The 27,400-nt window shown below is 33.8% G+C and overlaps 1 protein-coding gene across 4 annotated transcripts; it reads right to left on the reverse strand.

Annotated features, from left to right (window-relative positions):
* On the reverse strand, window positions 1–25,569 carry LOC18603943 (uncharacterized). 4 transcript variants are annotated; one of them, XM_088804584.1, is made up of 8 exons: window positions 24,872–25,293; window positions 24,371–24,755; window positions 23,286–23,777; window positions 23,041–23,190; window positions 12,415–12,519; window positions 11,303–11,350; window positions 10,754–11,190; window positions 1–751 (listed from the first exon to the last, which is right to left on the reverse strand). In XM_088804584.1, the coding sequence occupies exons 2-8, from the start codon at window positions 24,753–24,755 to the stop codon at window positions 143–145; spliced, it is 2,226 nt and encodes a 741-aa protein (XP_088660710.1). In that variant the 5' UTR covers window positions 24,872–25,293; the 3' UTR covers window positions 1–142. The 4 variants fall into 4 exon arrangements, with proteins under 4 accessions (XP_088660710.1, XP_088660712.1, XP_088660711.1 ...); XM_088804586.1 differs by lacking the exon at window positions 11,303–11,350 and having other exon boundaries at window positions 10,754–10,839; window positions 24,872–25,569; XM_088804585.1 differs by lacking the exon at window positions 12,415–12,519 and having other exon boundaries at window positions 24,872–25,294.
* Between the last annotated feature and the right edge of the window lie 1,831 nt (window positions 25,570–27,400).

Below are 27,400 nucleotides of genomic sequence, written 5' to 3' on the forward strand. Positions count from 1 at the left end.
TAACAGAAAATAGAGGGGGGCGTTGAGGAGTTTAATCCTCCCCATCCATGTCTTTGAAAATTGACACCAAACATAAAATTAGTATCACTTACAATCACAATTCGACACATCCTTCAGAAAACATAAATATACCTATAATTAACTAGACCCATTTCTCCATTTTCCTATCAAAGATCCCTGGTCCATAAGTTGAGATAGAAATCTTAACAAGAAGTGGAAACTGCAACCACACAAAGAGACCGATTGGTATGCCAGCCAGCAAAACGATCGGAATAACAATCTCTAATTGGCCCTGTAGCATGATAATGACAGTTGAGGAAAAAGCTACCATCATTGTTGCAATAGAGATGAAGAGGGAGGAAAGTCCGATGATCAATTTGTTGGGCAAGGATTTTAGGAAATCATCTGCTGTATATCGTGATGTGAGGATGCCAACGAACATCAACACTGAAGTGGTCGAAGCAAAGAGAGAAATAGCATCCGATATTATGAATAGCTTAAAAAATTTCTTTGTTAAGAGTAAGGGAACACCAGTGTTCTGATTAAGGCCTCCGGGAACAGTAAAGAGAGAAGCAAACATAATGGTGATGATAAGAGTGCCAACAACCGTAGAGGATTGCGCTATATCCTTCATCCATTTCTCCCCTTGTTTCAATAATTCTGCATGACTTCGATTAAATGCTTCATAAGGAGTTTCCCCTTCAGAATTTCTATGTTCTTTATACGCAGCTGGTATAATGCTTTCCACCTCCTGTGTTCATAATTCATAAAACCAATAAAACTCAGATGACTTATTTTCTTGTCCTTTTTCGATTGAGAAAGGATTTAGTATAATTTAACTTCAATGAAATGAAAATAGTCATACATTAAAGCCAAAAGATTTCTCAGGGTCTTTTCCTTTCTCATATTTATTTTTCATTGTACATTACATACTCGAGTAAATTTTATGATTAATCCATATATAACTGCTTCACAATATCTCATTTTCTTTTCTGATTAAAAAACTTTTTCATTCATATTCTTTTGAATTTGTTTCAAATAATCCATTTATCAACTTCCCGATAGAATTTTTCACATGTATGTTCATCTAAGTGCCACATGCCAAATTTTGTCCATATTTTTCCATATTAATGGCATCTTAACGTAGTTTGAAACAAATTCAAAATATCACAAATGAAAAAAGTGAGCTCGTAGATCACAAATAAAAATAAATATTACAAAAACACCATGCAATTTCCTTCATGACAACTTAAATTTGGTCATTTGATTTTAAAATTTTACAATAAACTTTAACATTTACAACTCCATTGCATCATTGAACTTCTATTCACATACTAGAGCAAATACACGCAATAGATTATACACGTACATAATAATTTGTGATAAATTTCAGATAAATTTAATAAGACAGTCAAGTTCATATAATAATTTCAATTTTTTTTCATCAACAGTCCTAGAATTTGATCGTGTATGTGTGTTAGCTAGGGATGTTGATGGACAAGGTACCTCCTAATTTTCTTAATTTTGTTTTATCCAAATCCAAGCTGGATTGAATTTTAGGATCTTGTGGTTTTGTGTATGTTGTAAAGAACATTAGGAAAAGTGCTTAGTTGTGTTTTTTACTTAATTCTGATCACTTAATTACTTATAGGGGAGTGATTAAAAATCATGCTGGGACAGGTTGTTGGGACCCTAATTTGTTTTGCTTGGGTTTTTTTGGGTAAAGGATAGAGAGCTATTCCACAATGTTTTCTAAGGTCATGTAGGCATATGAGTATCTGCCACTAAAACTCTGAGTGGTGGATGGATATGGAATTGTATAGATATGATGCAGCACAAGTCAATTTATATGTAAAAAGAAGTGCTCTGCAAACAACATTGAAGACTTCGGTTGTTATAAAGGTTCTAGTGCTACTAAAATTGCTTTAAAAAAAATACATAAACTCATTAGTTTAGACCTTGTTTATATATCGTTACTTTTTTGCTATAATTTTTATTATTTTTCTTTGCTTTTATATTTATTTTTATTTATTTTACTTTTTTTTGCAAAAAAAAAAAGCCAAAAGTAAAAAACAAAAACATCAACCAAAGGAAACTTTAGTTACAAAAGAATCATGCACTAGTTTTAATACAAAATGAAGCTAGAGGAATTAAATTTAGTTATTGATCCAGAACAAATAATACTAAGATTTGTTTTTCCACGAGGAACTGACCCTTATAATTAGAATTTGTAGCGGATTGGGCAAGGAAGTGAGCTAAAGATAAAAGAAACAACTTAAATATAGACTTGTGAAATGACTTTTGTGTATGGTTTGCTTAATATTTTTGTACATTTCTTTAGCCAAAAATTTACTGTAAAGATTATTTATTTTAGTTTCAATGCAAGCCCAATTGATATTCAAAGAAAAATTCTTTTTGAGAAAGAAAATTTTCTATGTGCTTTACTTGACTAAAGCTTTTGTTCAATGTTATTGAGCTCTAACATTTTTTTTTCTTCATAAATCAAATTTTTGGAAAACTGAAAGTGAATAAATATTTTCACGATTAAGCTAAAAGAAAGTCGAAGAATTTTATCTTGCAAATATTTATTTTTGACTTGAATACTAAATGAAAAATACTAAGCTAAAAGATATTATGAGACTTCAAAATGAGGACGGGGCCGTTCCTAGCTTTATTGGGACTGAAGGGTGTAGATGGGTTTTGGGAGATGGTGAAAGCATATTGTTTTCGTATGATGTGTGGCTTGATGATCCTCTTAGGGAGAGCTTTTCTTGGCTTTTTAATATTGTGACTAAAAAGGAGGCAAAGGTGATGGTATGCTTTAAAAGATTGAGTTTAGAAGGAGTTTGTTTGATTGGGGGTTGGAGTTGGGTAGATTATTCGAGAACCTTGATTATGTTTTCTTGGTTCCTAAGAGAGGCGATAAGTTGGTATGGACATGGGATGAGAGGGGCTGTTTTTCAGTGAGGAAAATGTCATCCAAGTTATTAGGAGTGACACCGCAAGAGGAGAATGGGATACTTCATCGAATATGGAAGTGACCTTTACCACCAAAGGTCTAATGTTTTCTTTTGGTTAGCCTACTTGGAATGAGTCCCAACAAAAAGCTTTCTAGCATAGAGAGGGATGCAAATATCGAAGGAGGAAAAGATGAGCCCAAGGTGTAAGGTATGTATAAATGAAAGTAATCACATTCTCTTAAATTGTAAATGAATTTGGAACTTATGGTGAGAGATTATGAAATGGTGGGAGTGCAAAATGTGCATGCCGAACACAATTGCTCATTTCTTGGAGCAGGCCATGTTTTTAGGCGAACAAATGGGACGTAAATTTAATTGGGCATTTGTGTGTAGTGCTACGTTGTGGTTGATACAAGGAGCTAGAAATGAGTATGTGTTTATAAAAAAAGAAGTGGGAGATAAATGAGGTTCTTATAGAACTTCGAAATTTTACATAAAGGTGAATTGATAATCTGACATAAAGGCATTATTGGATCTTGAGCCACATGTCTCAAAATCACCTTAGAAACCCTAGTTATAGAAATCTTAAGTTGTTTGAGAGAAAGAAAATGACTATGAAACTGAATGATAGAGAATTGGAGTGAAATATGGCAAACTATGAAGTATTGATACCTTGAAAGAGGGTATTGATACTTGTTGTCCAAAATACCTTGGGGGGCATTTTTTATGAAAAGTATCGATACCTACAATAGAGGTATTGACACTTGAGTTCCTAAATGCCTTCGGAAGCATCTTGCATGATAAGTATTGATAGCTACAAAGGAGGTATCGATACTTAAGGGTCAAAATGCCCTAGAAAGGCATTTTGCATGGGAAGTATCGATACTTACATCAGAGATATCAATACTTCTAAAGTGGCAAGCAAAAATAAAAAGAGGGAAACAACCGATTAAGACCTATCTCTTCTATTTTCATTCTCTCTCTTTCACTTTTCTTTCAACTTTTTCATTCTTTCTCTCACCCACCTCCAACCTTAGCTTCATATATCAAGATTGGAAGCTAGATTGAAGGAGCTTACCATGGCAAGGTTTAAAAAAAAAATCAACCTTAAGATTTGAATTGGGTATGAAATTGTGTAGACAGTGTTGGAGCAAAACCTAGATCTAAGTTATGCATATAGTTCTAGTTGAAACTCTATAATTGAAAGTATGTGTTAGAATTTTAATCATGAACCTTTTTGTTATAGGCATCATTGTAGCTTCAAGGGTTGATAACCAGAGGAGTTTGGTTAGGTGGCCTTGAATTGTGGTGGTGGCTTAAAAAGTAAATGGACTTACATTTAAATGGTCTTTAAGAAATGCATGAAAATGGTGTTTGAAGAAATTGTGCCTAGGAAATATTTTGATGTGGTTTTATCAATTGAAGTAGGCATAAGTGTATGTATATATGTTTTATACAAAGAAATCGCACGGGAACAAGTTTTTCAAGTTATGTGAAATGTCTTTTAATAATTATGGTCTTTGCCCTACAACCAAGCTGTTACAGTGAAATCTTTAACGGTGATTTTGCGAGAAGCTAAGAAATTTGAAAAGAAGACTAAGGTCTTGTGAAGTTGCCGTTTAGTGTTCTTGCTCTTGCCATTTCATATTTAGTCACTTTACCATTTAGTCTTTTTTATTGTGTTTTACTGTTTACCTCTGTGTTTGTTGGGAATTGGAATATATTTTTTTCTTGTTAACACTACATTGTCTGGGTAGTTGTTGTGAGTCCATGTGCTAGGGAATCTTACACAGATCCCTGCACACCTCAATCCTTGGAATGCTATATGGTTTTATCTAGTTTGTTATTACATTTATTTTTCTCTTTCATCAAACCATCCATATATTTGTTTTTTCTAAGCTAAATGAAATTCAACCTTGATTGCCCATTTTGGTGGAAAATAATTTTTCTCTCTCCTTCCTCTTGACTAATTTTTTCCCTGTTCTTTTTCACTTTCTGTGTATTCTTTTAGTTTTCTAGATTTCATTCAAAATGTTCAACATGGTATCAGAGCACCTTAAGGGACCTTGAGGGACTGTTTTGTTTTTGTTTCTTCATTTATCCTTGGATCATTATTTATCTTGTAGTGTGTTCTTATTTTTCTTTCATGGCAACAACTAGTTTTAGCACATCTACTCCTCCAGTGTTCAACAAAGATAGCTATGTTTTTTGAGCGATGAAGATAAAGTCCTAAATTAAGGCCTTCAATCTTTGAGATACAGTGGAAACTAGGACTGAGCCAATACCGAGGCATGCCAACCCCACCATAGCTCAACTCAAGCAACATGAAGAAGACATTGCTAAGAGGTATAAAGCTCTGTCTTGCTTGCAATTTGCTGTCTCTAATGTAATTTTTGCTAGGATCATGCATTTAGAAAATCTTAAAGAGGTTTGTGATCAGCTGAAGGATAAGTTTTATAAGAGTGAATGTACTAGCCAGATATAAACTTTAAATCTATCTAGACAATTTGAAATTTTGAGAACAAAAGATGATGAAATAATTAGGGACTTTTTAAAAAATTAATGAGACTTGTTAGTCAACTTAGACTGTTAGAGAGGTAATACTTGAGAAAAGATTAGTGAACAAAATGTTGGTTAGCCTTCCTAAGAAATATAAGTCCAAAATTTCTTCATTGGAAGACTCAAAAGATATTGCACAACTCACCTTGAAAGAGCTAGTGAATGCACTAGAGGGATTATAACAGAGAAGGGCCTTTAGGAAAAAAAAACTTGGTTAATAGTGCTTTAGTGGCTAAAACTAAGAACTTGAAAGTTAGAAGTAATAGTACTAGAAGAACTATTTCTGAAAAAAAAAAAAGGATAAAAGGAAGAAAATTGGTGGTGATAAGTTAGGGAAGCAAAAAACCAAGGATCCTCCTTATACTCATTGTAAAAAGAATACTCATTCTGTAAAATTTTACTGGTATAGACCTCATGTGAAATGCATGTCATGAAATCAGCTTGGCCATGTGGAAAAGTTATGTAAGAATAAGGTTGCAGCTTTTGATGAGAAAGCAACTATTGATGAAGAAGTTGAAGCTTCCGATGAAGTTTTGTTTATGGTTAGAGAAATTGGAAAACCAATCCAAAGAAAGGAATGGTTGATTGATAGTGCTTGCTAATCATTTGAGAAGTGATGAAAGCAAATTCACCACACTCAACAGGAGTTACAAATCAAGAGTTGAGATTGGTGATGGTACTTTTTTGAAAATCCTTGGGATAGGGACTGTTGTAGTTGAAACTCAAATAGGCAACAAATACATCTCTGATGTGTACTTTGTACCAAAAGCTAATCAAAAACTCCTGAGTGTTGGTTAGCTCACTGAGAGTCATTATGTTCGCCTATTCAAGAACATATATTGTACTATATTTGATCTAAATGGAGATAAAGTCTTAACTATAGAGATGAAGTACAAGTGTTATTCTATTGATTGGAGTACCATTGAGCATGAAGCCTTTTACAGTACTGTTACTGATTCTGAAATGTGGCACAAACGAATGGGACATGTCAACTATGAGTCACTGCAAAGAATGAATTCACAAGATATTGTTAAAGGTTTGTCTAAGATTGAGAAGCTTGACCTTGTCTGTAGGATATGTCACTTAAGCAAGTAAAGTAAACTTTCATTTCCTAAAGAAAAGAGATGGAAAGCTATAGAAAAACTATAGTTGATCCATACTAACTTGGGAAGCCCAATGAAGACTATGTCACATGAAGGGAACAGTTATTATCTCATCTTTATTGATGATGCATTAAGGTATTAGTAGTTTTTTTTCTTAAAGGTTAAGTCTGAAGCTTTGAAGAACTTTCTTAAGTTCAGAAATCTAATGGAGAATCAAGCAAGCTCACGTATCAAAATTCTCAAAAGTGATAATGGTAAGGAGTTCACTTCTATAGAATTTGAAAGATTTTTATCTCAACTTGGCATAAGTCATCAGCTGACTGTGACATATAATCCACAGCAAAATGGAGTATATAAGAGAAAGAACAAAACTCTCATGAAGATAACTAAGTGTCTACTATCTCAAAAAGGATTACCTAAGTCATTTTGGGTGGAAGCTATAAATACAACAAACTATTTGTTGAACCTGAATCTGACAAGGGCACTTGTAGACAAAACTTCTTATGAATGGTGGTTTGGTCATAATCCATCTGTGTCTCACTTGAGAATATTTGGTTGTGTTGGTTATGTCACAATCCCTGATGAAAAAAGAACAAAACTAGATGAAAAGAGTCAGATAGGTATCCATGTTGGCTATAGTGAAAAGTCAAAGGAATACAAAATGTATAGTGTTGACTCTAAGAAGATCATCATTAGTAGAGATGTTAAGTTTGATATGAACGTTAGGAGGAATTGGGAGAAGCTGACTATTGAACAATGTGAAAATATAAGACTGGTTAATGAAGAAACTGTCAATGAAGATGATCCAAAAAGTGACATGAGTCATGTAATGAGAAGCATTGGATCACTACAAGACATTTATGTCAAGTGTAATCAGGTGTAATGTGGCAGTGTGTGAGCCAACCACCTATTCTAAAGCTGCTAAGGATGATAGATGGTTGAAAGCAATGGATAAAGAAATACAAATGATTTTGAACAATGGTACATGGATTTTAGTATATAAACCTGTTGGATTAACACATCATTGGCGTCAAATGGATTTACAAGGTCAAACTAAATGCAAATGGCACAATCAACAGATTCAAGGCAAGGTTAATAGTTATGCATAGATATAAGGGGTGGACTATTATGAGACTTTTGCACTAGTGGCAAGGCATGACACCATAAGGTTATTCACTGCTCTAGTTGCTAAGGAAGGATTGAAAATTTGGCATTTAGATGTTAAGTCTGCATTTTTGAATGGATTTCTTACAAAGGATATCTATATGTAGCAACCAGAGGGCTTCGTTTTTCTTGGAACTGAAGGTAAAGTTTGTAAGTTGGTGAAGGCCTTATATGGCTTGAAATAGGCCCCTAGAGCCTGATATGGGAGGATTGACACCTACTTGACATCTCAAGGTTCCAAAAAAGTGCAAATGAGCACACACTATATGTAAGTAACTTTGTAGAATCTCACTGGCTTATTATTTCTCTATATGTGGATAACTTGCTCATCACTAGTTTGAGTGAGTCATTGTTGAAGGAATTTAAAGCTAAACTGATGAGTGAATTTGAGATGTCTGACTTAGGAGAGATGAGTTATTTCCTTGGATTGTAATTTCTACAAACTCTTGATTTTATTTGTATACATCAGAGTAAATATGCTAAAGAATTGTTAAAAAGGTTTCAAATGGAAGAGTGTAAGCTTGTTGATACTCTTTTACCTACAAATTGCAAGTTATCTAAGGGTGATGGTTCCCCAAGTGCTGTGAATTCTGTTTACAAAAGTATTATAAAAAGCTTACTTTATTTGACAACATCTAGACTTGATATTATGTATTCAACAAGCCTATTATCCAGGTTTATGCAGTAACATTCTCAGACTCATTACTCAGCAACAAAGAGAGTATTGAGGTATATTAAGGAAACATTTGACTATGGTTTGAAGTTTAAGAAAAAGTCTAGTAATGAACTGGTAGGCTTTTGTGACAGTGACTGGCCTGGAAGTACTGATGAATCCAAAAGTACTACAAGGTATTATTTCTCCTTGGGAAGTGCTATTCAATTGGAATTCAAAAAATTAGGAGGTGGAAGCTCAGTCATCAACTAAAGCAGAATATACAGCAGTTGCAACAACTTTAAATCATGTGATTTGGTCGAGGAAAGTCTTCTATGATTTGGGTTCTAGCTTTAAGAAAGGTATTTTGTTGTATATTGATAACAAATCTGCTATCTCAATTGCCAAGAATCTAATCCAATATGGCAAAACAAAACATATCAAGGTGAAGGTCTATGTTATTCGAGACGCTATAAAAGATGAAGAAGTTGATGTTTGTAAAGGGTTCTTTTAGTTAGAGAGAGAGATGATGTGTTGCAATGAGTGAATCAGGATTCGTTAGAGGCGACAGAGAGGAAGAATGAAGCAGTCCTTGAAGCGTAAGTGCTTTGGGTGGCAGGTGGTGAGGGATGAGAAAAGGTGGAAGAGGCAACAGACAATGGCGATTGGGAAAGGCTTAAGAGAAAGAATGCTTGGAGGAATCTAGAGAGACCTTTCAGAGTAATCTTTGCTAGGTATCTAATCCTTTCTCCTTACCTCCCAACTTTCTATTTATACTTAATGGGAGCACTTTCTTATGAGTAGTTAGGAGAGCATGTTTAATCATGAGAGAACGTGCTTATCATGGAAGAGCAGATGGAAGAACGTTTTATGGGATATTAAAAGAATGACAATGTAGTTGAGTAGTTGGTGTAAGTTTTGAGTAATGGAATAGCAACACTTGATAGTGAGCCACGTGTATTTTTAAGGAGTAAGGAAGAAAAAATTGTGAAGCACATGTACTTCAAGGAAAGGTTAAAAGGAATTCCTCTTAATTATCTTCATATATGAGCTACCAAGCCAAACTCTCTAGAACATCCCAAATGTGAAGGTAACTCATGAACCCTACCACTTGTTCTTTGCTTTTACCTCATCGTACAAACAGCTGTTCCATACTTGCTCTTAGAGTACTTTTGCACCTGGAACACCCCTTGGAGTTTTCATGCTTGGAACACCCTTGGGCGCTTCCGCGCTTGGAACACCCTTGTGCGTTTCCATGCTTAGAACACCCTTAGGCGCTTCCACGCTTGGAACACCCTTAGGCACTTCCACGCTTGGAATACCCTTGGGTGCTTCCGCACTTCCACGCTTGGAACACCCTTGGGTGCTTCCACGCTTGGAACACCTTGGGGTACTTCTGCGTTTGGAACATCCCTGATGTAATTTTCCTATAAACAGTTCTTTAAAAGTAATAGTTAACCAGAATTGGGCATCTACAATGTTTAGCATTGAAATACCAGTATTCAACTTGCAAATATTTTCACAAAAGGCTTGAGTAAGGATCAATTCATGTTTCTAAGAATTGAATTGAGGATTTGTAGTTCAAACACCAAGGAGGTGCGTTGAATAATTATGGTCTTTGCCTTGCAACCAAGCTGTTACAGTGAAAGCTTTAATGGTGATTTTACAAGAAACTAAGAAATTTGAAAGGAAGAAGAAGGTCTTAGGAAGCTACTGTTTAGTGTTCTTGCTCTTGTCGTTTGATATGTAGTCACTATAACATTTAGTCTTTTTTATTGTGTTTTATTGTTTACCTCTATGTTTGTTGAGGATTGGAATATACTTTTTTTTTCTTGTTAAAACTATACCGTTTGGGTAGTTGTTTTGAGTCCTTGTGCCAGGGAATCTTACACCGATCCTAGCACACCTCAATCCTTAGAATGCTAGATGGCTTTATATGGTTTGTTATTTCATTTATTTTTCTCTTTCATCAAACCATCTATATATTTGTTATTTCTAAGCTAAATGAAATGCAACCTTGATGCCCCGTTTTGGTGGAAAAGAATTCTTCTCTCTCCTTCCTCTCGACTAATTTCTTCCTTGTTCTTCTTCACCTTTTGTGTATTCTCTCAATTTTCCATATTTCATTCAAAATGTTCAACAAATGCCTATGTTATTGATGTGTTGAGTATGTTTAAAAAAAAGTGATATCTTATTGGCCGTTGAGCTATGTGTTAAATGTGGAAAAATTGAAAGATAAAAGGGTAATTTTTTGTGAAGTTTCACTATCAATGAAACCTTTATATGCCTTTGATAAAAAAGAGAGAGATGCTGACCTTGAACCATTGTAGTTCTCTTTGCATTTGCAGAGCTGCTCCTGAGATTTGTTGAAGCTTAAGCTGAGATTGGGGTGATAGTTTCCCTGCCAAATGTAACATATTATTGTTGTTCACATCAGTGAAAGAAAGAAAAATATACTTTATAGTATCAAGCCCATATATGAGGCTAAAAACTTTTTCTTGTCTATGTGCAATTGCAATGTGGAATATGCTTCTATCGTCCACGTCACTAATAATCAATAAATCTAGATTATGTTTGATGATTTCAACAATAAACTCCATCATCCCCCGTTGAGCAGCGTTGATAATTGCTGGAATCACTAATCCTTGATAACATTGTTCCATCTCAAACGTAGCTATTGTCTTAGACATCAAAAGCAGAAGCTCATGGGCATAGACATGGGCCAGCTTTAAATCATATATTTGCTTGATTCCTACATAAATAAATATAAGTTTTAACCAATTACTATAATAGAAGAAATGGCTGCCAAAACAAGAGTTGAAAAATATATAAAGGGAATAAACAAAAGTGATCAAGTAACATACCAAAGAATTTTAAGAGATTTGACCCCAACCCAAGTAATTGCCCTGCAACTGCACAATTCAACCCATTCTCTGACTTAGACAGGCCAATGTAAAGAATATCAAGTCTGAGCAATTTGAGATTTAAGCCAAGGAAAAATGAAAAAAATATAAATTTGAGATTCCAATTTCTGATTAAGAAAACATTTTGTTATACTTAAGATCTCTTGTCGTCCTAAGATTTGAATATGAGATCTTCAAGTTAAAATTTTAATGTTAAGATGTCTGATTGAGAAAACAACACTTAGAGCAAAATTAATTATAATTAAGAAAAACATATCTTAGAGCATTCTTACTTAGAGCTTGTATAAAAAGTGCGGTTTGAGTAGAATTGTTTTAAAAAGTACTGTGAAGAGAAATTAAATAGCTTTAGGTAAACTTAATGCAGAAGTACTATAGAATGTAAAAAACTATTTAATAATATTCTAATTTATTTTTATAAATAAAAAATAAGAGGTTCAATTGTATTCAACAAAATTATAAATTTTAGAATGCATGTTATAAATAAATAAAATAATTTTTTATTAATTAAAAATAATAAAATGAATTAATTTAAGAGAAAAAATTGAACCAAACGAAAAAGATGAATATAAAAAAATATAATTCTTCCTATAATTTTATAAATTATGAAAAATAAAGTTAGAATATAAAGAAGTCTTATTAAATACTTTTTACTACTCATTAGCACTTTTTGAAAATAATATGATCGGCAACTTTGTCTAAAAGGTCAAATAGACTTCTCGCATAAGCTAAAAATTTTAAAATTTTGAGAATTAAACACTTGTACTTTTGTAGTAGAAAAACTCTTCCATAAGCTGAGGCAAAAATTCACTCGTATATTACTATTATATGTGATTTCCTTTTTATTTGAAACTTCTTTTTTTGAATTTTTCACCAATCAAACACAGAATTTTTTTTTTTTGTAAAATTAAACTTAAAGCTTTTTTTATGGTTAGTCAAGTAAGTTTAATTACACACAGACACACACGAAAAAAACCTTCTAAAGTAGAAAGAATTTCTTTATTATTAGAAAACCAATTCATTCCTTGTAGTTCAAGTCATGAAGTAGAACATACCTTGCGTTGTGAAGTTTTTCATTTCCTTTTGATCTTGTAGTTCATAAGTATTTATCCGAACATCGTGTTCACTAAACCAAGCTTTGGGTTGTTTTACCTTTAAACCTACGACAACAATATGTCATTATCGTTAAATTATATTATGATGTATTATACATACACCACAATTTTTTTTTACGTGCAAACTCATTTATTCTTTAAACGTTTTTTACATTTTCTTTCTTTCTTGTGTTTAGTTCTTCTTGTTAAGGATAATACTAGACATTATCTATTATTGTAATTTAATTTCTATTCCTATCATATTAGCTTTATCTAGACACTTAGTTTTATCAGTTAGTTTTACATTATTGTATATATATATACTCTTGTCAATCAATAAAACTTAACAATTACAAATCAAAATCTCCACATGGTGTCAGACCTTTATCACCATGAGTATTATTCCTCAAACCTCCACTTCTCCCCTTTTTACTCCTACAGCTGCTCATCACACCTTTTCTGTAAAACTCACTACCAAAAACTACCTAGCTTGGAAAACACAATTTTTGCCTTTCTTAAACTATTAAAATCTTAATGGCCTTATTGATGGAACCTCTCTTGAACCAGCCAAGATTATTCTTTCTCCCACCCTACCCCAAGAACAAATTACCAATCCCGAATATCAATCTTGGTTTCAAAAGACTATATGTTTCTTTCTTAGCTGTTATCATCTTTAATTGAAGAAATCTCTCCCTATCTGATTAGGTTACCTTCTTGTTTCACTGTTTGGCACCTTATTGCCAATGCTTTTGGGATTTTTCTAAAAATTTTCAACTTCAGCTTCACATTGAACTTCAGGAATTCAAGAAAAATGATTTTTCTATCTCTAAATATCTACAATGGGCCAAATATTTACTGATAAATTAAGTGTTGCTGGGTAAAAAATGACCTCTGCTGAATTTAATACCATTATTTACTGCCCTTAATCTTCGGCCTAATCCTGTCCCTTTTCATGAGTTGCATGGTTAATTAGTTGCTCACGAAATTCTTCTTAAAGGCACTCATGAACAACCAATTGCTAACATTATTCTCAAATCTACTACCTCTTCCAACAATTCTACCCCTCTCCTTCCTGCACTTCTATGCCATTATCTTCCAATCCAAAAATCCTCTATCTCCTATTCACGTCACCCATAGAGCCCTTGTGAGATTTGTGGACTCAAGAATCACATGCTTGATAAATGCAGAAAGCGTTATGCTCCACGATAGTTTTCTAATCCACGAGCTAATCATGTCTTTTATGGCTTGTCTCCATCTTCTTCATTTATTCCTTATTCACCCCATCCATCTGCATATTACACCCATGCTAGTTTATTTACACCTTGGTTTGCAGACACTGCGGTAAATTATCATACTACTCTAGATCTCTTTGATCTCACAATTACCAATGACTACAAAGGTGGTGATCAACTTCATGTGGGTAATGGTCAAGGTTTGCATATTTTTTATACTGGCACTGCATTTCCTACTTATTCCCATGGCAATTTAAACCTTGAAGTATTTTAAATGTCCCACAAATTACCAAGAATCTCTTATCTATTCAAAAATTTGCTAATGACAATTCTTGTTTCTTTGAATCCTTGCCTAACACTTTTCTTATTAAGGATCAAGACACTAGGAAGGTTTTATTTCATGGACCGAGTGAAGATGGAATTTATGTTTTTCGTTCTTTGCAAATAAAGAAGGAAGCCTTGGTTAGTGAACGGTTGTGTTTTACAAATTAACATGCTCGACTTTGCCATCCTCACCTTCGTACAGTTTCTCAAGTAGTTAGAGATTTTAATTTGCCTTGTTTGAAATCTTCACTAGTGTCTCCTTGTTCTTCATGTTTGTTAAGTAAATTAGCTCATTTGCTTTGGCTTCTGTTGATCATAGGAGTCAAGCTCCATTTGATGTTATTCATTCCAATGTTTGGGGCCTGACTCCAATGCTGTCAAGTTTAAGACATAGATATGTCATTTTATTTATTGATGATTTCACTAGATACATTTAGGTGTACTTTTTAAAGAGTAAAAGTGAGGTCTATTCCATTTTTCTTAATTTTCATAACTTTGTGGAATGGAAATTCAATATTAAAATTAAAGCTTTTCATTCAAATTGGGGGGTTGAATATTATAAATTAAATAAGTATTTCAACAAATCGGTATCGTTCATCGCATTGCCTGTCCATACACACATGAACAAAATGGTATTGTTGAGCACAAAATTTGTCATCTTGTTGACACTAGCCTTATTTTACTTGCTCATGCTAAAGTCCTTTTAAAATATTGGAATTTTCCTTTTGATATGGCCATTGTTTTGATTAATACCTTACCATCTCCTATTACTCTACATAAAAGTCCTTTCTCCTTGTTGTGTAATAAAAATCCAGATCATTTCATTTTCAAACCCTTTGCCTGTGCTCTCTTTTCTTTATTGCACCTATACAATAAACATAAATTTGTTTTTCGCAAAAATTGTGCGTTTATTTAAGTGATTCTCCCTTTCATTATGCACGTTGTTGTCTTTAATTGGACACAGGTTGCGTACACTTAGCTTGACACGTCAAATTCTTGGACAAAGAATTTCCCTTTCACAAATACACTCAACTTGTTTCTATGTCTTAGTCCTCACAGCAATGGCTTTCTCTTTGTGGGTATAAAGATAGCCACTCAATCGCATGCAAGCCTTCAAGTAATGTTTTTAATTCTTCTACTCTATCCTTATCTTTTATCCCTATCACCTTACTTATCTCGTTATGTCATAGTCAACCTCTACTTACCCAAATATGCCTAAACACCTCATCCTCATCCATGCCTTCTTTAGTAGATTCTAATCCTACCTCCTTTTTATCTCTTACAATTTCTCGATCTCTTTTATTCTCTCTTGCTAATCTTTAATCTTTACCTAGTCTTGATTTAGTTGTTGATATAACATAAGATCTTGTTTCCAATAACTTCAACTACAAAACCGATTCTTGTCCTTTTTCACCACCTCGCACGCATACAATGAAATAACGTCCTTCTACTTTCCAAAGACAATGACATGCTCATACAGCCCTATTGCCTTCCTCTAAACCAAACTTTCTTCATCAAGAACCTTACACATTTTCCAAGCCAAACCATATGTCGAATGGAGAAATGCCATGTCTGATGAGATTATTGCACTCTTTACTAATAACACATGGACTTTGGTTCCTCGTTCGCAACATCAAAATGTCATTGACAATTGATGGGTATTCCAGATTAAAAAGAAATTAGATGACAATGTTGATCGCTGTAAAGCACGTCTCGTTGCTAAGGGCTACTCACAACAAGATGGAATAGATTACGCTGAAACTTTTAGTCTTGTTATTAAAAGCACAACTATTCGAACTGTGCTAGCATTGATCGTTTTTTGTGGTTGGTCTATTAAGCAGTTGGATATATTTAATGCATTTCTACATGGTTATATTAATCATGAAATCTTTATGAAGCAACCAATTAGCCATATTGATAGTGAACATCTTGATTATGTTTGTAAACTGTAAAAGTCATTGCATAGTTTTAAAGCACGACCCAAGAGCTTGGTTTCACAAGCTTCACAATTATCTCATTCAACATGGCTTTATTCCATCTAAGGTCGACACCTTTTTATTCATTAAGCTACATGGCAATCCTAAGCTATTTTTCTTGTTTATGTTGATGGCATCCTTGTCACAGGTACTCATCCGAATATGATTCATTCTTTTATCAAAGACTTACATCAAGGATTCCTTGTTCTTGACATGGGCTCTCTACATTATTTTCTTGGTGTTAAAATTACTTACTTACCAAATTGTATGCTTTTGTCTCAACAAAAATATGCTAGAGACTTACTTTCCTAAACAAATATAGTAGCAAGCAAATCTTGTTATACGCCTATGGCTGTTAATCCTCCTTTGTAAAAACCCTTGGGTGAGCATTTTGAGGATGCTAAATTGTATAGAAAAATTGTTGGGGCCCTTCAATACATTACCCTCACAAGGTCAGATGTTGTTTTCTCCGTCAACAAGCTCTGTTGTCAATTCATGCATTGTCCTACTACTACTCATTAAAAAGTTGTAAAATGCTTATTGGATTATCTTAAGCATACTAGTGATTATGGGTTGTTCTTGGCGAATAATTCTTCTCTTTTACTCCAATGCTTCACTGATAGTGATTGAGAAGGGTGTCTTGATGATCGACGTTCAACTAATGGTTATGCAATTTATTTGGGAGTCAATCTGATTTCTTGTACTGCCAAGAAACAACCAACAATAGCTTCATCATCCATAAAGAGTGAATAAAAAGCCATGGCAAATGTTGCTGCTGAGTTAGCTTAGCTTAATTCCTTGCTAGGAGAATTAGGTTTTCATTCCTCTTCACCTTCTACCATATGGTGTGATAACATTGGTGCTATTTATCTTACTACCAATCTTGGTTTCCATTCTTGCACAAAACATGTTGAATTAGATTACCATTTTGTGAGGGAATTGGTAGCTTAAGGTAAATTGGCTATTCGATTTATTTCTAATGCTGATCAAATAATCGATATCCTTACTAAATCACAAGGCAAATCTCTATTTGAAAAGCATCGTGCCAAGCTTCGACTCATGTCAAGATTGTCATCAGCTTGAAAGGGGCTATTATTAAGGATAACACTAGACGTTATCTATTATTGTAATCTAATTTCTATTCTTATCATCTTAGCTTTATCTAGATACTTAGTTTTATCAGTTAGTTTTACATTGTTGCGTACATATATATATATATATATATGTTAATTAATAAAACTTAACACTTTCGAATCCAAATTTTTACACTTCTTTATTTTTCTTTCTTTAACTTATTCATTTAGTTAGTTGAAACCTATAGTTTTTTTTTTTAATTTTGTTTTCTTTTAGTATAAAATTTATTCACATAATAATTCATATATTTCTTTATATTGACATACTGATTGGTATCCATAAGAAAACTACATAACTCTATTAAATTTATGGGAATAGATATTAGAGCTAATCAGCAGTTTAGACATTATTTGGTGCATGGGAGGTGACTTCGACGTGGTCAAATCTATTGAGGAAAGAACCGGGTGCAAGTATGTGGATAGCTGAATGTCTAAATTTAGAGACTTCATAAAAGAGTCAGGTCTTTTCAATCTTCCCTTATCTAGTGGTAACTTTACTTGGTGTGATTTCAAAAATAATGCTAAATTCAGTAGGCTTAACCGTTTTTGACATCGCTTAAGAAGCACTAAGCAGAATATCAGAACATGGCAACATGACACCATTGGCAATTTAAGTGACAAAATTCACATTCTAGAGTTAGATATTCATCAATTTTATAAAATATGCAAACTAAACGGATTAATGCTGAAAAAGCCAAAACTTAGCCAAAAAAAAAAAAGAATTATGGCAGCTATACAAAATAGAGGAACGCACATGGCAGCAAAAAGCAAGAATCAAATGGTTTTTTGAAAAAGACCGTAATATGTGCTATTTCCACAATGTCGCCTCAATTAGAAAAAGAGCCAACCGAATAACCAAAATCCTACATCAAGGCCTCTTAATCACTAATTTGAAGCTCATCAAAAAAGAGATTGAAGGACACTTTGGTAAGCTTTATGAACACAAGGGAGTGCATAGACCTAAAGCCCTTAACTGTGATATCATGAGACTCAAAATGGAATCTACGGAATCTCATGAGAGGAAGTTCACTAAGCAAGAAATATAGGAAGCCATTGCTAGCTTTGAGGGTAGTAAAGCCCTAAGGCCGGATGGATTTAACTTTTGTTCTAAGGCCGGATGGATTTAACTTTCGTTCTAATGCCAGATGGATTTAACTTTTGTATCAAAAGTTAGTAGGGATTTATAAAGGAAGAAATTTTAAACTTGGTTTAGGACTTATATTTTAATGAGATTATTGCAAGGTTTATTAATGTTTCCTTTGTTGTCATGGTGCCTAAAAAGGAAAATCCTAAAACCTTTAATGACTTTTGACCTATTAGCCTTGTAGGTTGTCTCTACAAGATCATTGCCAAGACCCTTACTTTAAGGTTGCAAAATGTTATTTACGAGGTTGTTGGAATCAACCAATTTGCCTTCATCAGTGGAAGATAGCTTCTTCATTGTTCCATCATTACAAATGAAATGTTGGATAAGATAAAAAAAAAAAAAGAAGTAAAGTTGGAGGTCTCTTCTTCAAGGTTGACTTCGAAAAGGCATTTATTAGTGTCGCTTAGGAATTTGTTGACTCTATCATGGAAAATATGGGGTTCAGGTTCAAATGGCGTAGGTGCATAATGTCATGTATCTCCACTACCACAGTCTTGGTTCTTTTCAATGGAACCCCTACCAAGGAAATTAAAATGGGTACAGGTTTAAGACAAGGATGTCCATTGTCCCCTATGTTGTTTAACTTGGTTGTGGAAGTTTTTAGCTCTATGATGCATAAAGCTGTCAACAATTAGCGGATTAAAGGTATTGTTGTTGGTCGAACCAGAATTCATGTTTTTCATCTCCAGTACATAGACAAAACAGTAATCTTATTTGAACCTTACCTCAATTCTTTTCTTAATATTAAAAGGGTTCTAAGGTGTTTTCAAGTGATATTGGGGCTGAATATAAGCTTCTTGAAAAGTCACCTTTATGGGGTTGGCATTGAGCAAAATATTGTTGAAGAGTGGGCAGCCTATAGGGCCAGCCCTTGGGTAAAGCCACCCAAGCAAGGGCTTTAGGCCCCCAATTCGGAGAGGCTTTATAATTTTATAATATAATTTATTACATTAAAAGTATATAAAAATTAAAAAATATGAAAATAAAAAATAATTAATAAAATTACTTGTTTTCTCACTTCCTTAATTATGTGTCTAATAAATCTCAATTTGCTATTACTTTCTACTTTCTAGAATACTATATTATTTTCAATCAACTAACGGTTATATGTATTTAATCATTTCCAACAATTATTTTTTTCTCACTTATTTCTCTTATTTTCAATCAACATATTTAATGATTTCTAACAACTATTTTTTTCTCCTATATATAAAACCAATTATTTCTTTTTCAATGTATAATATCTACTTTTGATTTCTTCTTTTCTTATTTGCTCTTTCTTCCTTCTTCTTTTAACTTCAATTTTCCTCCAAGGAATACACAAGAAGTCGTTATGTTATTATCTTCATAAACCCATGAACCTCATTTGCGATTTACAATAAGCATTCAACAATTAGGTACTATTGTTCTAATATTTACATATTTTTTTACTTTAATTTTTAATTTATATTATATTATTATATTACCTTTATTTTATATGATTGTTGATTTATTTGAATTAAAAATCTTGATTGTTGATTTTGTATTAGTCATTTAAAAAATATAAAAATTGTGCATCTTAAAACACTAGAAGAATAAAAACTTAATTATTTTTTAATTTCAATAAAAGAATGTTTCATTGAATATTTCGCTTTATGCCTTTAAACTTATTGAGCCGCCCTTGGCAGCCTGCATCAATTGCAAACTTGGTGTGCTGCCAACTACCTATCTTGGGCTCTCTTTTGGTGCGAAACAAAGATCAACCAATATGTGGCAACTAATTATTCAGAGGATTGAAACCAGATTGGATTCTTAAAAAGCCAAAACTCTTTCTATGGAAGGGTAAATCACTTTCCTTAAATTGGTTCTCAATAGTTTCCTTGTGTTTTATATATCACTTTTTCAAATGTCTGTCAAAGTTCAAAACACTATTAACAAGATCCAACGAAGATTTATTTGGGGAGGGCCAAATTTGGTTCGTAAACTCCACCATGTTAGTTGGAACTCTATTGGCAACTATCGGGCCTTAGGAGGACTTGGGCTGCTTGACATTGCTCTTAAAAGCAAGGTGCTTTTAAACAAGTGGCTTTGAAGATTTAACAATGAACAGGAAAGCCTGTGGAGGAAGGTCTTGGTAGGAAAGCTTGGGGACAACCATGATAGTCTTTTCTCAACTATTGCCAACAGTGTGAATTCCTCCCGACTATGGAACAACATCACCAGACCCCTTGATGGTACATATGACTACAACAGCTTTGTCTGTGATGGCATCGAAATTTCAATTGGTAATGGTGAAAAAGTGAGCTTTTAAGATATGCAATAGATTGAAGGATACATGCTTAAATTCTTTTTCCTTAGGATTTTTGCCCTTGCCAACAAGAAAGAAGGTCGAGTTGTTGATTTTAGTACTTAGGATGGAAATGAATGGAAATGGCAAATTGATCTAAGGTGAGAAGTTTTAGGTTCGAAGAGTGAACAATGTCAACAATTCAAGGAGCTTCTTGACTGTCAAATCTTAGCCAAAGACTTTCAAGATAACTTGGTGTGGAAGGGTAATTCTAATGGTAAATACAACTCGAGATCCTTCTACCGCAATGTCCTTCAAGCCATTACGCTGTAAACCGGCCTTTAGGAGAAAATTTGGACGGGTCTTGCCCTCTACAAAACTGAAATCTTTTACTGGCAACTTCTACAAGGAGGAATTGTAGTGAAGGATAGCCTTGCAAGCAAAATAATCATAAGTGACTCATCTGCTTGTTGCCTTATTTGCAAAAAAAAAAAAAAAAGAAACAATAAACCATCTCTTCTTTGAATGTGAAAATACATGTTACCTTTGGCACTTATGGGCCATGCCTTAGAATGTCAATTGGGTTTCCCATCGAGATCCTCAAATATGTTTTTTTCCATGGTGCGAGTTCGGCAATCAGTTGGATAACAAAGACATATGGGTCATGGCTTGGTACGCTATCTTATGGACAATCTAGATTTCAAGGAATGAAGTGGCATTCAAAGGCAAGGAATGGTATGTTGATCAAATTTTTGAACTCATTAAGGTTAGAGTGGAATGATGGTGTAACGTCATGGCTTAACCTAAACCTATGCATTAGAGATTTAATTCAACTCCCCAATAAAGGCATCATCCCAAAAAATGCTAAGAAAATTCCTATCCTGGCTAAATGGCAGAAGCTTCAAGCCGGTTTCCTTAAGTTAACACCGATGGCTCCTTTAGAGGCAACCTCAGAGACTCAAGCATTGGGAGTTTTTTGAGAAATGATAATAGGGACTCGCTTATTATTTTCTCTAAAGATACAGGGCATGCTAACTCCAATGCCATCAAGATCTTTATTGCTAAGGAAGCCATCGTCTTTTCCGTAGCTTCAAGTTGGTCTCATTCTTGCTCTTTAATCCTTGAATCTGATTATACTAATGTGGTTGCATCATCCAAAACCCCTTTGAGGTACCTTAGAGATATAGCCAGCACATCATCCTAATTTCAAAGTTGCTCGAAAGAGTCTTGTCTTGGCAGATTAGATATGTGCCTCGGTTAGCAAATGAAGCTACTAATCAACTTGCTAAAAATGGAGTGTCGAGGCCTCATGATTTATTGTGGATTTGTTCTTAAGCCAATCCAGTGCATAGTAATAAGATTCTGTCGCTAACTGATGGTACATACTGACTGCTCATATATGTGAGGGTTCTTTTGAGCATTTGGTGTTTTTTTTGTTCTTGCTTTTGTTGAAGTATGTTGAATTGTAGAGATTTGTGATTTGGTCAAGTTCAAAACAAATGTCCCCCCCCCCCCCCCCCCTCAAAACATTCTTACTGATCTGTCAAATGGTTGATTCACCGTAAGTCTTTTTGCTATGTTACGGTTTTTTGACTGCTTGTACAAGGACTCCCTTTTCTAGTCTTGAATATAAGCATTCCTTTTTAGCTTTTCAAAAAAAAAAAACACCACATAAATAGCCATAGTTATTGTTAGTATATTTTCAAAATTAAAAGTTGTCTCTTCAAGTGAAAAGCTATTTTTTTATATTTGTATCTCAAAGATTATGTTTTATGAAATGAATAGTTACCATTTCACAAAATAATTATTAAAGCAATACATTTACCCAAAGATTTTGTCTTGCAAAAATGTAAAGGAATCTTTAAGAAAAAAGATACCTTAATGAAAGGGTTGTGCCTTTGAGAAGAGATACTTGCAAGTCTATATAAAAGATTTGCTACCAACCATTTTAACACAAAAAACAAACAAGATAAGAGAACAAAATTAAGAGTAAGAGAAATATTATGTTCTAAAAATTAACATAAACACTTAAATTCTCATCAACTACCAAAAGAGTCCAAATTCCTTATAATCTACTTGCTGCCGAAAGTAAGCTACAAGGCCAAAAAACTTTGCAAACCTTCAGGCATATCTAATGGTCTATTCTCATAAAGTGTAAGACGAAGTTAGACTTTGGCTTCATTATATCTTTATGGATATTCATATAATTCCCCTTTGCATACCGAGTAGTAGAGGCAAAATAAGTCTTAAAAAATAACGTCTATTGAAAGGTTCACTTTAAAGCTAATTATATTTATTCCTTAAATTCCATCTAAACACCATTTGCACCAACAATTACTTCTTTATAAAATTAGAATTGTCCAGTGGAAAAAGAAAATGAACAAATAATAACTTTTGATTTGTTTAAAAATTTTGCATGAAATAAAATTTGCAAAAGGATTACTTTAATTATTAAAGGCATTAGATTGGAAACTAATTTGATAAAGAGAAAGAGAGAAGTGATACTGACAAGAATAGGTCCAGCGTTGCCAAAATGAGAACCCACAGCTGCTAAGGAATCCAGAAGGTTGACACGATAATGCTAAAGCAGCATTCACTCCATTTCTCTCTTGAGCAAATGCTAACTGTGGACGATGACGGAGTAGATCCAAAGCAACATCTAGTAAAGTGATGATATTGAAAAAAATTAAACCCCGTGACAAGATATATTAAAAAAAGAATTGTTTTAGTGTTTACAACTTATGTCACTCTTACCAAACCATTTGTTATTAATACAGTCTTTGACGAACAACGCTGCCTGACGTTCGTTTTCTGGTGAGAGTAGAAATTCTCGTGTAGTCATGTTGCATAGATAGTGAGTCATATCTTTATGGCCTATCCAACATGCATAATTAAGTGGAATTTCTCCTTTGTGATCTTGAACAGTAAGTAATTCCCCATTCTTTCTGATCAAGCTTTGGGCTATTTTGGAGTTTTTAGTGTAAATGGAGGCACGGTGAAGAATTGTGCGACCAGTACCATCTTGCAATTTGAGGTCTTCCTCTGACATTGTGCTTAGAAATTCGTCAATCATATCCAACTGACCTTTGAAGATTGTGAAATGAAAGGTCGTGAAAGAGGAGTTGCAAATGGCAGCAGTGGCTAAATGCGCTTGGGACGTCAAAAGACTCTTCGCTGGTTCCAAACCTCTTTCCTTAATAGCCTTGAGGAGCTCCAAAATACGAGTGCGGCTAATACATCTAGCCACTGCCACCACACAACGTTATTAATAGAATACTATGCCAAAGATTGGTAATTTATTACGTACTAGGTTGAATAATTTTAGATTTTGTAAAATGTAACATAATTATAATATAGATTTTCACGTCCAATATAGCTTGATTCGTATAATTTGTATGTGATTTATTATAATGTGTTTGAATAAGTTAATTCACATGATTCAATATATACATTTAATCAATTTAAATTTATTTATTAAAATATTACTGATATTTAAAATTATATAATCATTGACTAATTGTGTTTAAACAAATTAATTGTATTGTTATATTATAACTTTAACATATCATATTTAATTCATTTTTATCATTATTTAATTTGTTTAATAAACTTGTCATATGTTAAGCACTTATAAAAAGCCAACAACACTTTTAAATATCATCTTATTTTTTAAACAATTTAACTCTCTAACAACACTTTTTTTACAATAACATCCAATACTAAGAAAAACCTCAAATCACAGCTACCACAACAATCTACGCGACATTTTTCCACGTACTTTTTTCAAGCTCAACAACAATTAAACAATTAATAAGAGAGAGAGAGAGAGAGAGAGAGACCTGGTATCTGTGGTGCATCTTCGGTTATCTGTTGTGCATCTTGGGGTACCTGGGGTGCTTGGTGAGGCATAGGCAATTGGCACACTTGGGCTAAAGTGTTCCAAGCATCTTTAGCCGTAGTCATGTTTCTAATATGAGAAAGCATGATCGGATCACATGAAATTTGAATAGCATGCAAAGCACTCAGATTCCTCTTTCTCCAAGCTTTGAAATCAGCCCCATCACCTTCTTCCTGTTGAGGAGGTTCTGAGGTTTGTTCCACAACGTCCCACAGATCTCTAACCAACAAATAGTTTTGTACGCAAGCTTTCCAGTTTTCATAATTAGATGCTCCGTTAAGAACTTGAGCAACAATGGCGCTCGAACAAATATTATGGGCCTCCATCTGTCAAAGAAAAAAAGAAAATTAGATTTGGTTCCCAAGCTACCTAATTTGCACCTAATATTAAGTATATATGTGGGGAATTTCATATAATGAAGTTATTAAAATACTCAACTTACAGGGATAAACAAAACGAGTCTTGTGCTTCAGTTAATCAGTGGGGAAAGCATGCAGTTGCAAACTAACACTCTATAACTGTTCTTGGCTCAATGATTTCTCTCTGGAGTTGAATTGTAGGCAATGATACAGACGGTTTTTTAGGCGTGAATCACAATTTCTTGCATAGCCATGTGCAGATGTAAACGGTACAATAAGTCTACTGATAATAGTATTAATACTTTAAGATCTGATTCTATATTTTTTATTTAAATAAGACTTTGCAAAGACTTGGACCTCAGCAGCTTCCCATCTAGAGTAGTCATGTCCGCCCCATGCGGTGTTTTTTTTTTTATAAGACCAAAGATCGCAAAATTGCTTTTCCCAAATTTGAATATAAAATTTCAGCTTAAATTCAACGAAATTAAAATCACTTTTAAAATTTAATATTTCGTTTATTTTGTTGAATAGCAGAAGGTATATTAAGGAAAGCATCGGCAAAGCTACATCACAAAAACAGAGCACGACCAACAAGTATCCTAAAGAAGAAAAACACAGAGGCACAACATCAGAGAAAGAAGGGATCAAAAGGAAGAAGCCACAAAGCCGAAACAACAGGGGAGAAAAAATAAAAAGAAAGGAATCCAGTCACGCAAAATCCCGAATAGACATCAACCAGAAGAAGAAGCATCGACCATGAAAGGATTAAAAACCTGAATGAGCTCAGTAGATCTCCCAATACCAGCTTTCCCAAGATGGTCAGCAAACTTGTTGTGCTCCCTGGGGGAAAAAGACAACAGTCCAGTTGGCAATTTTTTTTAAGACAATTTATTTATCATTTTTTTATTCATATACTATTCAGCAATTAAGCAAAAAGGATTTATAGTTTTAATTTTAATTAATAATTATTGAGTTAGATATTTGAGGTAGGATGTAGATGTACAATTTGTTTATTAATTATGCTTAAAATTTATATTTTAAATAACCTCAAGAATCATCGTATTCGAATTTAAAATATTTTATTATCACGAGCATCACTACTCCAACTTCAAGTGAAAGTAAACAACAGACAAATCTAAAATAATATTTTAATTGTAATTTGCAATTAAAAGTGAAATGTCTATGGGGGAAACATTTTTTTATTATTTGCAATTTGCAAATGGTTTTAGTAAACAAATATTAATTGATCTTAAAAAATAAGTGGAGGCCTTTCACTTTTTCTTTAAAATGTGTGATCACTTTGGCTAAAGGTGGTCAATGTGTAAAAAGAATCTTAAGTGGGGCATCAATATATTGACTATGACTTTATGACCTAATTAAGTGGGGCCTCTAATTTCAATATCCTTACTCATTTCGTTTTTAGGTTTGATTCCAAAATTAATATAGACATCTCAGTTTATTCGAGTGCCTTATCAATTGTTGAAAAACTAAGAAAGACAAGGAGGGAGAGATGGGTGCCCGTTGGTCCGAGATGCACCACTGTTTCTTCCCCATTTTTCGTTCAAAGATTAATTAATAGGAGAGAGAGAGAGAGACCTGGTATCTGTGGTCTGTCTTCGGTTATCTGTGTTGCATCTTGGGGTACCTGAGGTTCTTGTTGGGGCATAGGCAATTGGCACACTTGGGCTAAAGTGTTCCAGGCATCTTTAGCCGTAGTCATGTTTCTAATATGAGAAAGCATGATCGGATCACATGAAATTTGAATAGCATGCAAAGCACTCACATTCCTCTTTCTCCAAGCTTTGAAATCAGCCCCATTACCTTCTTCCTGTTGGGGAGGTTCTGAGGTTTGTTCCACAACGTCCCACAGATGTCTTAGCCGCAAATAGTTTTTTATGCAAGCGCTCCAGTTTTCATAGTTATCTTTTCCGTTAAGAACTTGAGCAACAATTGCACTCGAACAAACATTATTGACCTCCATCTATCAAAACAAAAATGGAAAATTAAATTTGATTACCAAGCTAGCCAATTTGCACCTAATAATTAGTATATATGTATGTGGAACTCAATATAATGAAGTTATTAAAATACTCAACTTACAGGGATTAATAAAACGAGTCTTACTTCCTCAGTTCTTCAGTCCTAACCAAGGTTATAGCGATAGCCGGTTGCCATAGCAGAAAATAGAATTATTTTAGTCGCACACACCCCAATCATTACGTTTAAGTATACCGGTCAATTTCATCTACTCCCACTCCCGTTTTCACTTCCCACACTCCACTTAAAGCCACTCATAGGTTGCACGTGTCAAAATTGGGAGTGCAGCTATAAAAAAAAGGCAAAAATCATAAAAGTAACGAAGACAATTTCAGAGAGAAGAAAAGAAAGGGCGTGAAAGGGACAATAATGATAGTTCAAGGTAGATGTGTGTAGTGTCAAATGTTTATTGGAGCAACACTTTTTTTATTATTTACAATTTGCTTATGGCTTTAATAGACAAATACAAATTGATCTCAAAAAATAAGTGGGGCCTTTCACTTTTTCACTAAAATGTGTGATCAATTTTCTTAAGTGGGGCATCAACATTGATTATGAGTTTACGACTTAAGTGG

The sequence above is a fragment of the Theobroma cacao genome, chromosome 3, assembly GCF_053813885.1.
Source record: "Theobroma cacao isolate CCN51 chromosome 3, ASM5381388v1, whole genome shotgun sequence".
Classification (NCBI taxonomy): domain Eukaryota; kingdom Viridiplantae; phylum Streptophyta; class Magnoliopsida; order Malvales; family Malvaceae; genus Theobroma; species Theobroma cacao.